Raw genomic sequence first — 11450 nt, 5'->3', positions numbered from 1 at the left:
TCAAATGAAAATAATTAAAGTCCAGTCAAATAAATGAAGCCAATTCCAATCCCATCAAATCATGTTAAAGCAAATATCTATGCAAATCGAATCAAGTCATATCACTTCAATCAGATGAAATGAAGTCTCATAAAATCTAACAAACCATATAAGACCCAGTGATTCAAGTGAAATCAAATTAAATTATAACCGAGTCGAATAAAACCAACTGAAATCACACCGAATTTAATTCAGTCTGTAATCAGTTTTACGGTATTAATTAGACAAGGCATTACCGGCGTTTCTTTAGTTGTATAGGGTCTAGAGTAGGGTAAGCTTGCTAGCTTAACCGGGTAAGATCGGTACAACCACATAAAGCTGTATCAAAATACATGTTTTTAAAAAGATAATACATTCTGCCCCAGGGTTAGAATATACCCGTGGTAGGTATGCCTGTCGTAAGAGGCGACTAAAATACCAAATAGATTCAAGGGGTTGTGTACCGCAACCCTTTCAGGTTGCCAGCGCAATATATTGCTTCTTCAAACCCAATTGTCAACCTCACCTATCCGTGGCGAATCCTGTTTCGTTAACAGCTGAGGCTCTGGCGACCCTCCTCCTCATGGATCTAGGGAGTGGGAGGGCGTGTTGGCCTAGAAGGTCGCATGTACTACTTACTTAATTGGCGCTTAACCGTCTAAACGGTTATGGCCGTCCAACAAGGCGCGCCGGTCGCTGCTTCGCCAATTTTTAATCCCAACCGGCGCCAATTGGTCACACGAAGGGAGTTTAAATCGTTTTCCACTTGCTCCTTCCAACATAGTGGGGGCCGCCCTCTACCTCTGCTTCCACCCCAGCGGGTTAGGAGGTCAGAATATACCCGCGGTAGGTATGCCTGTCGTAAGAGGCGACTAAAATACCAGATTCAAGGGGCTGTGTAGCGCAACCCTTCAGGTTGCCAGCGCAATATATAGCTTCTCCAAACCCAATTGTCAACCTCACCTATCCGCGGCGAATCCTGTTTCACTAACAGACGAGGCTCGGTTGTTGTTGTAGCAGTGCTTCGCCCCACCTAACAGCCGCGACCGATCACAAATTGTCATCAATATCCTCTAACAGGAGTCCAAGGAAACTTGCTGTTTCAACAGGGGTGGACCATAATGAAAGGGGTGTTAGAGGCGTTGGTTTCACATTACAATTAAAGAGATGGTTGGTGTCATGTGGGGACACATTGCAAGCGGGGCATACATTTTGTATGTCGGGGTTGATTCTGGATAGGTAAGAGTTTAACCTGTTACAGTATCCAGAACGAAGTTAAGCAAGAGTGACACGCATTTCCCCGGGGAGTATGCGTTCCTCTTCCACAAGTTTTGGGTACTTTTCCTTTAGTACTGGATTCACCGGGCAATTCCCGGCATAAAGGCCCGACGCCTGTTTGTGGGTTCACCAAGGACTTGCTTGTGTTTTTTTGCTTCATACAGCTGGGTTCTCAGGTGCCGTATTTCATCAAAGTGCCACTTTCCCTAGGCTTTTAAGCATCGGCATGGCTATGCCGTCTGGGCCCACTGCTTTGGATGGTTTAGCACGACCAATGGCGTCCTCAACCTCTTTAGCGGTGATGGTGATTGGTGACGCGCTGAATTTGTGTTTATGTGCGTGTCTATTGGCTCTCCGTCTATCTTTGTTGACCGTAGAATGCATTACATATTGGCGGCAGAAAGCGCTCGCACATTTTTTCGCATCCGGGAAGTGGGGCCGGATTTCGGGAATTCTCCCGGCGGGAATGAAACGTGCCGAGGCGGATTCAATGACCTTACGGAAGGCACGCTCCCCTTGGCGGGCATCAGTCGGGATAGGGAGGGCAGCAAAGCGGTTGTCTGTAAAGGATTTATATTCTTCCCACTTTCCTTTTTTGAAGTTTATGAAAGTGCGTTTTTCAGTAAAGATGAAGTCGGCGGTACGCTCGAGCGAAATAAGTATGGGCAGGTGGTCGGATGCCAATGCTACCATCGGCTGCCAGTTGACGCAGTTTACGAGTTCTGCGCTCACGATTGAGATATCTAGCGAGCTGTGACAGCTTCCTACCATACGTGTGGGGGCGTCTCCGTTTATTGTGCAGAACGTCGTTTCTTCTATTTGATCCGCCAACATCTCACCCCTACTGTCCGCCCGCAAGTTTGAATGCCATAGATCATGATGGACATTGAAATCGCCTAAGATAATGCGATTGTTGCCAGTGAGTAAGGCCCTGATATTAGGGCGGTATCCACTGGGGCAACAGGTGGCAGGGGGGATGTAGATGTTGATACGTGTGGGGGCGTCTCCGTTTATTGTGCAGAACGTCGTTTCTTCTATTTGATCCGCCAACATCTCACCCCTACTGTCCGCCCGCAAGTTTGAATGCCATAGATCATGATGGACATTGAAATCGCCTAAGATAATGCGATTGTTGCCAGTGAGTAAGGCCCTGATATTAGGGCGGTATCCACTGGGGCAACAGGTGGCAGGGGGGATGTAGATGTTGATGATTTCTAGGTTTGCATCGCCTGACCGGACAGATAGGCCTTGACGTTCTAAGACATTCTCCCTGCGGTCGATGCCAGGATCAAATATATAATATTGCACAGAGTGGTGTATGATAAACGCGAGGCCACCTCCATTTCCGCTCTCGCGGTCTTTCCTGCGGACATTATACCCAGAGCAGGTCTGTAATGCAGATCTTGCTGTGAGTTTAGTCTCTTGAATCGCAGCAATGCGGATGTTGCGCCGCTTCATGAAATCGACTATCTCCGTAATCTTCCCAGTTAGTCCATTACAGTTTAACTGCAGAATTCTGACGTGCATAAGGGGAGACGCCGCCACTCTGGGGGTAAGTGACGGGTGACTACGCCTGGGTTGTGGAAGGCCAGGACGCAATTGCTGTTGTGGCACTGGGACTGGGCGTCCTTGGGCAAGCATTGGGGTACCCGGATGATTTGGGTTTGCGACCTGGCAACGTGGCGCGATGAAACCCGTCGGGGGGTTGCCGTCGCGGAGACCAGAACATCTCGGAAAGTGGCACAACCCAAGGCAGGAGCTGCATTGGGCGGATGTCGCAAACCTATATATTCTGTGCTGGCAGACGGTGCAAACGGAGGTAGGGACTAAGAGTATGTTTCCCTGACCTGCACGATTGCTGCCGGAAAAGAGGGAGGGAGAAGACGAGGGCAGGGGCTGATGCTCAGCATTGCTACCAACTCTACTACGAAGGTAGTAGTTATGAGTGGTATCAGCTGTTTGAGTTGTTGGCGCCGTGGGGCGCGAGCAGCAGCGGGTACTGTTGTGGCTTGCTGAGCAGCGGGGCTGCTGGAAGGTAGTGGGGGGGGGGGGGGGGGGGGGCGCTTAGGCGTAGACTACGGGACGCCCTTGGGCGTGAACAGCAAGGAGCCACAAAAGATTTATAAAAGTTACGTGGACGTCGGGTTTTGGGATCAAGCCCAGAACAACCTGTCCAATGCAACCATCCCTTGCACGAGACACACTGAACAGAGTATGACCGTCCTAAAAAGATTATTTTCCGGCAGATGCAGCAAAACCATTTCTCAGGACTGGGGTCAGGAGACGGACCCGGATTGGATTCGATGCCTTCCCGGAGTAAGAGAGTATGGAGCAGTCCTGCTGCAAGGAGCTGCTGGAAGGATGACAATTTGTGGGAGGGACGAAACAAATTAAATGGGATCACACTGAAATGACAGTCCTTGGTCGGGAAAAATCCCGAGTCGCTCCGGTACATAGAACCGACTGCCTTGGGAAGCGATCTCATTTCTCTCCTGATGGGGAGTATTCTCGCCTCATTATGTAGATGGTGTTCTGGGGACATAAGAAGACAGCCCGTGGCGATTCTGAGAGCAGTATTTTGGCAGGCCTGTAGCTTCTTCCCGTGGATAATTTTCAGGCTTGGCGACCATATGGGTGACGCGTAGCACGTAAACGGTTGGCCAATTGCTTTGTATGTAGTAATGAGCGTTTCTTTATCTTTTCCCCAGGTACTGCCAGCAAGGAATTTGAGGATTTTATTACGGCTCTGGATTTTCGGAACAATTGCGGCTGCGTGCTCACCAAAATGTAGATCCTGATCAAACGTCACACCCAAGATTTTGGGGTGTAGGACAGTCGGTAGCGTAGTGCCATCGACGTGGATGTTCAAAATGGTCGACATTTGGGACGTCCATGTTGTAAATAAGGTCGCGGAAGATTTAGTCGATGATAAAGCCAGGTTTCGCGAGGCGAAAAAACTGGAGAGATCAGGGAAGTAGCCGTTTATTTTGCTACAGAGCTCATCGATCTGTGGGCCTGGGCCTGTGGCCATTATTGTGCTGTCATCGGCGTATGAAACGATAGTGACTCCTTCTGGTGGTGAAGGTAGCTTAGATATGTAGAAATTAAACAAAAGTGGGGATAGGACACCACCCTGTGGCACCCCTTGTTTAATTCTTCTTGGTTTTGATGTTTCGTTTCTAAATTGCACCGATGCCTGCCGACCTCCCAGATAATTTGCGGTCCACCTTTTAAGACATGGGGGAAGGGTAGACCCTTCCAGGTCTTGCAGTAACGTGCCATGGTTGACCGTATCAAAAGCTTTTGAAAGGTCTAGCGCTACGAGTACTGTTCTATGGTGCGGGTTTTGATTTAAACCGCAATTTATCTGGGTGCTGAGGGCATTTAGCGCGGTGGTGGTGCAATGGAGTTTTCTGAAGCCATGCTGATGACAGGCTAGCTGCAAATTTGCTTGGAAGTAGAGGAGCAAAATGGCTTCAAGCGTCTTTGCTACTGGCGATAGTAGAGATATCGGACGATATGACTCTCCTATGTTAGCTGGTTTCCCAGGCTTTAGTAGCGGGACCACCTTGGCCATTTTCCATTTTTCGGGTATGACAAAGGTGGAAAGAGGCAGGTTGAAGACATGTGCTAAGTATTTGAAACCCTCTTTCCCTAGGCTTTTAAGCATCGGCATGGCTATGCCGTCTGGGCCCACTGCTTTGGATGGTTTGGCGTGACCAATGGCATCTTCAACCTCTCTGGCGGTGATGGTAATTGGTGACGCGCTGAATTTATGTTTATGTACGTGTCTATTGGCCCTCCGTCTATCTTTGTTGACCGTAGAATGCATTACATATTGGCGGCAGAAAGCGCTCGCGCATTTTTTCGAATCCGACAGCACTTTATCGCCGAAGGCGATGGAAACTTTGTCATTGTGCTTAGACGGATCCGATAGGGACTTTACGGTGGACCAAAGTTTACCCACACCGGCAGAGAGGTTACAACCTCTTAGGTGCTCCTCCCATTTCGCCCGCTTGTGTTCATCCACAAGCAATCTGATGCGTTAGTTTATATCCCTTATTTGGGGGTCGCCTGGGTCGAGCTGTCTTATAAGGTCACGTTCTCTCGCTAAATTTGCGGCCTCCGCCGGGAAGTGGGGCCGAATTTCGGGAATTCTCCCGGCGGGAATGAAACGTGCCGAGGCGGATTCAATGACGTTGCGGAAAGCACGCTCCCCTTGGCGGGCATCAGTCGGGATTGGTAGGGCAGAAAAGAGGTTGTCTGTAAAAGATTTGTATTCGTCCCACTTTCCTTTTTTAAAGTTTATGAAAGTGCGTTTTTCTGTAACGATGAAGTCGGCGGTACGCTCGAACGAAATAAGTATAGGCAGGTGGTCGGATGCCAATGTTACCATCGGCTGCCAGTTGACGCAGTTTACGATTTCTGCGCTCACGATTGAGATATCCGGCGAACTGTGACAGCTTCCTACCATACGTGTGGGGGCGTGTCCGTTTATTGTGCAGAACGTCGTTTCTTATATTTGATCCGCCAACATCTCACCCCTACTGTCCGCCCGCATGTTTGAATGCCATAGATCGTGATGGGCATTAAAGTCGCCTAAGATAATGCGATTATTGCCAGTGAGTAAGGCGCTAATATTAGGGCAGTATCCACTGGGGCAACAGGTGGCAGGAGGGATGTAGATGTTGATGATTTCTAGGTTTGCATCTCCTGACCGGACAGATAGGCATTGACGTTCTAAGACATTGTCCCTGCGGTCGATGCCAGGATCAAATATATGATATTGCACAGAGTGGTGTATGATAAACGCGAGGCCGCCTCCATTTCCGCTCATGCGATCTTTTCTGTGGACATTATACTCAGAACAGGTTTGCAGTGCAGATCTTGCTGTGAGTTTAGTCTCTTGAATCGCAGCAATGCGGATGTTGTGCCGCTTCATAAAATCGAATATCTCCGTGATCTTCCCAGTTAGTCCATTACAGTTTAACTGCAGAATTCTGAAGTGCATAGGGGGAGACGTCGCCACTCTGGGAGTAAGTGACGGGTGACTACGCCTGGGTTGAGGAAGGCCAGGACGCAACTGCTGTTGTGGCCCTGGGACTGGGCGTCCTTGGGCAGGGATTGGGGTACCAGGTAGATTGAGGTTTGCGATCTGGCAACATGGCGCAATGAAACCCGTCGCGGGGTTGCCGTCGCGGAGACCAGAACATCTAGGAAAGTGGCACCGCCCAAGGCAGGGGCTGCATCGGGCGGATGTCGCAAACATATATATTCTGTGCTGGCGAACGGTGCAAACAGGGTTAGGGACTAAGAGTCTGTTTCCCTGACCTACACGATTGCTGCCGGAAAAAAAAAGGGGTGGGGGGGGGGGGGGGGGGGGGAAGACGGGGGAAGGGGCTGATGCTCAGCATTGCTACCGACTCAACTACGGAGATAGTAGTTATGAGTGGTAGCAGCTGTTTGAGTTGTTGGCGCCGCGGGGCGCGAGCAGCAGCGGGTACTTGTTGTGGCTTGCTGAGCAGCGGGGCTGCTGGAAGGTAGTGGGGGGGGGCTTAGGCGTAGACTACGGGACGCCCTTGGGCGTGAACAGCAAGGAGCCACAAAAGATTTATAAAAGATACGTGGACGTCGGGTTTTGGGATCAAGCCCAGAACAACCTGTCCGATGCAACCATCCCTTGCACGAGACACACTGAACAGAGTATGACCGTCCTAAAAAGATTCTTTTCCGGCAGATGTAGCAAAACCATTTCTCAGGACCGGGGTCAGGAGACGGGCCCGGATTGGATTCGATGCCTTCCCGGAGTAAGAGAGTATGGAGCAGTCCTGCTGCAAGGAGCTGCTGGGAGGATGACAATTTGTGGGAGGGACGAAACAAATTAATTGGGGTCACACTGAAATGACAGTCCTTGGTCGGGAAAAATCCCGAGTCGCTCCGGTACATAGAACCGACTGCCTTGGGAAGCGATCTCATTTCTCTCCTGATGGGGAGTATTCTCGCCTCATTATGTAGATGGTGTTCTGGGGACATAAGAAGACAGCCCGTGGCGATTCTGAGAGCAGTATTTTGGCAGGCCTGTAGCTTCTTCCCGTGGGTAATGGTTAGGCTTGGCGACCATATGGGTGACGCGTAGCACGTAAACGGTTGGCCAATTGCTTTGTATGTAGTAATGAGCGTTTCTTTATCTTTTCCCCAGGTACTGCCAGCAAGGAATTTGAGGATTTTATTACGGCTCTGGATTTTCGGAACAATTGCGGCTGCGTGCTCACCAAAATGTAGATCCTGATCAAACGTCACACCCAAGATTTTGGGGTGTAGGACAGTCGGTAGCGTAGTGCCATCGACGTGGATGTTCAAAATGGTCGACATTTGGGACGTCCATGTTGTAAATAAGGTCGCGGAAGATTTAGTCGATGGTAATGCCAGGTTTCGCGAGGCGAAAAAACTGGAGAGATCAGGGAAGTAGCCGTTTATTCTGCTGCAGAGCTCATCGAACTGTGGGCCTGGGCCTGTGGCCATTATTGTGCAGTCATCGGCGTATGAAACGATAGTGACTCCTTCTGGTGGTGAAGGTAGCTTAGATATGTAGAAATTAAACAAAAGTGGGGATAGGACACCACCCTGTGGCACCCCTTGTTTAATTCTTCTTGGTTTTGATGTTTCGTTTCTAAATTGCACCGATGCCTGCCGACCACCCAGATAATTTGCGGTCCACCTTTTAAGACATGGGGGAAGGGTAGACCCTTCCAGGTCTTGCAGTAACGTGCCATGGTTGACCGTATCAAAAGCTTTTGAAAGGTCTAGCGCTACGAGTACTGTTCTATGGTGGGGGTTTTGATTTAAACCGCAATTTATCTGGGTGCTGAGGGCATTTAGCGCGTTGGTGGTGCAATGGAGTTTTTTGAAGCCATGCTGATGACAGGCTAGCTGCAAATTTGCTTGTAAGTAGGGGAGCAAAATGGCTTCAAGCGTCTTTGCTACTGGCGATAGTATATATATCGGACGATACGACTCCCCTATGTTAGCTGGTTTCCCAGGCTTTAGTAGCGGGACCACCTTGGCCAATTTCCATTTTTCGGGTATGACAAAGGTGGAAAGAGACAGGTTGAAGTCATGTGCTAAGTATTTGAAACCCTCTTTTCCTAGGCTTTTAAGCATCGGCATGGCTATGCGGTCTGGGCCCACTGCTTTGGATGGTTTGGCGTGACCAATGGCATCTTCAACATCTCTGGCGGTGATGGTAATTGGTGACGCGCTGAATTTATGTTTATGTGCGTGTCTGTTGGCCCTCCGTCTATCTTTGTTGACCGTAGAATGCATTACATATTGGCGGCAGAAAGCGCTCGCGCATTTTTTCGAATCCGACAGCACTTTATCGCCGAAGGCTTAGACGGATCCGATAGGGACTTTACGGTGGACCAAAGTTTACCCACACCGGCAGAGAGGTTACAACCTCTTAGGTGCTACTCCCATTTGGGAAGCCCCTCATGGAACTTGGGGGTGGGGAGGGAGGGGATGGCCTGAAGGTTTAATGTGGCCACATAAATCGTTCCCGAGATGGTCGGGCTAGCACCTTAATGGTGCTGTGGTATCGGAGCGTACCGGATCTGTATCCGTCAAAGGACCATCACATCTATAACACTCCCCAAAGCCTTCGGGGAGCAACCTTATCGCTGCTACAACAACAACAACAACCTCTGCTTCCATAGGCGGGTTCCGATAGAAACACTCTCGACCTTCTTTCATTCGCATAACATGGCCTAACCAGCGCAGCCGCTGCGTTTTAATTCGCTGGACTATGCGGATATCTGCGTACAGCTCGTACAGCTCATCATTAAATCTTCTTCGGTACTCGCCACGCCAACGCGGAGAGATCCAGAGAAGGTCGTATGTGGTCATAACAAATCGTTCCCGAGATGGTCTGGCGTGGTACCGGATCTGCATACGACAAAGGACCAACAACAACGATAACACTCCCCCAAGGTCTTCGTCGAGTGTCCTTATCGCTACAACAACAACAACATAATACATTCTAGCATTTACGACTGCCCCTCTCTCACGAATTGGGATTATATCCTTTATCCCGCCATATAAAATGTGCAGGCGTCACACGCGGCATTTTAGGCATCTCAACAGAAAAAGCACATCTCGAAAGGAGCTGGTGGTGCATATATAACATGGAAAAACGATCTAATTGCTGTCAACCATACACGGTCGATAAATGGATAAGTAAACGATTCGAAATACAATTCACTACTGCCATGTCAAAGCGCAGCAATTTAACCGGTACTTTTTTACTACACTACTATGAAAAAAGAGCAATGTAATAATTTAGTCAATATTCACAAACACTAGCACTCCCGCTTAGAAAATTGCATCTTCTTCATACTAATTAAGGATTAAAGTAGCTTAATACCCTATCGTTAAATACAAGTTTTGCAGCGTATATATGATACTCACAGATTGCTCATGGAGAGATCCACCTCCAAACTCATATGCTCATGATGATATTTGATAATTGGCACACGTGCTTGCAATATACGACGTACATGACTTACACCGGGCAGGAAAAGGTGCAGCATATCACCAATAATTTCCATTTGACGCTGAGTTTGTGAACGGCCATTTGTTAAATTCTCCTTCGCGTGAAAAACTAAGCGTCCTTCATTAGCACGCTTTTTCAAATTTACGTCCCCCACTACTTCCCGATCGAAGCGCAATATTAAATCCAAATCGCAACCCATTTTGCCAAATCCGTTTACTGATGAGCCAAATGGATGCGCATTTGCATATGGAAACATACCCGACACCGCCTGTTGCACTTGCAATGCAGCTAAGAAACGCAAACGTACACCTAAATCATTTAATTGTGTACGTTGGTGTAATACTAAAATTTGTTCATCTAAAGTTGGTGCTGCACATAGAAGATCATTCAAAACAAAATTATCTAGCTTTTCAGTTCCATCAGTTATATTTAGTAAGCCTGTTGTCGCTTGGGCAGCTGCTTTCAATGCACGCTTACTACTTGTTGCCTTAAACCAAAGGAATGGTGAATGCGCTGGCACACCGGATAATTCATCATTATAAACTGAAGCAGAAATTGCAGCAGTTGCTTCTTGTGTGCTAGCGAATTCTAGTAGTATGTAATGTTGATCATCCTCATGTTGTACGCGATAATGATGTGCACTCAATATTTGACCATAGCTAGCGCAATAGTTATACAATTCAGGGAACGATTTTTCAGATTGCACTTGAACTACAATACTGCTTGTGGCCTGTTGTTGGCGTTGTTGCATCATGTCATTAAAGGTGAGTTTTTCTATAAATTACGGTTTTAATATTTTAAATTTGCAATTGCTCCAGCAATTACCTACCCTTCTCATTTGTGGCAGTTCGTCTGGACGTGCATGTTCTCTTTAGATGTTTGCGCCAAGCTGGTAGCTGCCTCGCATTGTATCTTAACAAACAATGCATAATTGCGTATATCATTGGTTCTTTTATCGTTTTTAATTAAAAAGTTTTTATTTTATTAGTAATTTTCAATAGTTTAAAGAGATATATCACAAAACTAAAGCCGTGGTTACTCACGAACGTACGTAGAAAAAACGTGTCAGCTGATACGACCTATCTTATGAGTGTGCAATGTAAACGAAAACTCACCGACGTGCAACGCCCGTACGTACGTAGCCCGGAACGTAGAAATCAAAACAATTTTGATTTTTTCCGTAAGAACATGTCAGCTGATCGCTTTCTCACTAGACAGAGTTGCCCAGTAAACTTTTGTGCGCTAATTTTTGACCGTTTGCAGTCTTATACAAAAACACCTAATCAAAGTTTGAAAAATTGTGAAAATAATTCGAAATAATTATGTAAAAGTGCAGATTAGAAATATGTAATCTCTTTATATATAATTAATATTAATTCCAGCCTTTTACAACATCAAAAATTAAATTGGAAAAAGTTGATGTTTCCATAAACATGCATGCAAAATGGTCAATGGCAACAGTGCTTAATAAATAAATAAATGTAAGGCGCGATAACCTCCGAAGAGATCTAAGGCCGAGCTTCTCTTCCAATTTGCGTCGTGCTCCTCTTGCTTTTCCCTACAAATTGGCCGGACGGGACCTACATGTTTTATGCCGACTCCGAAC

The 11450-nt window shown here is 47.6% G+C and overlaps 1 protein-coding gene across 1 annotated transcript in view; it reads right to left on the bottom strand.

Annotated features, from left to right (window-relative positions):
• Window positions 1–10914, bottom strand: part of MTPAP (mitochondrial poly(A) polymerase) — a 40819-nt gene extending 29905 nt beyond the window's left edge. The window contains exons 1-2 of the mRNA XM_067781304.1: window positions 10674–10914; window positions 9760–10618 (exon numbers count right to left, since the gene is read on the bottom strand). Of these exons, the coding sequence (XP_067637405.1) occupies window positions 9760–10618; window positions 10674–10788 (974 nt within the window). The 5' untranslated portion in view covers window positions 10789–10914. The remainder of the gene's footprint in view (window positions 1–9759; window positions 10619–10673) is intronic.
• Window positions 10915–11450: the final 536 nt, after the last annotated feature.

This window comes from Eurosta solidaginis, chromosome 4, assembly GCF_040869045.1.
Source record: "Eurosta solidaginis isolate ZX-2024a chromosome 4, ASM4086904v1, whole genome shotgun sequence".
NCBI classification, from domain to species: Eukaryota; Metazoa; Arthropoda; class Insecta; order Diptera; family Tephritidae; genus Eurosta; species Eurosta solidaginis.
This window is presented reverse-complemented; position numbering and strand designations above follow the sequence as displayed.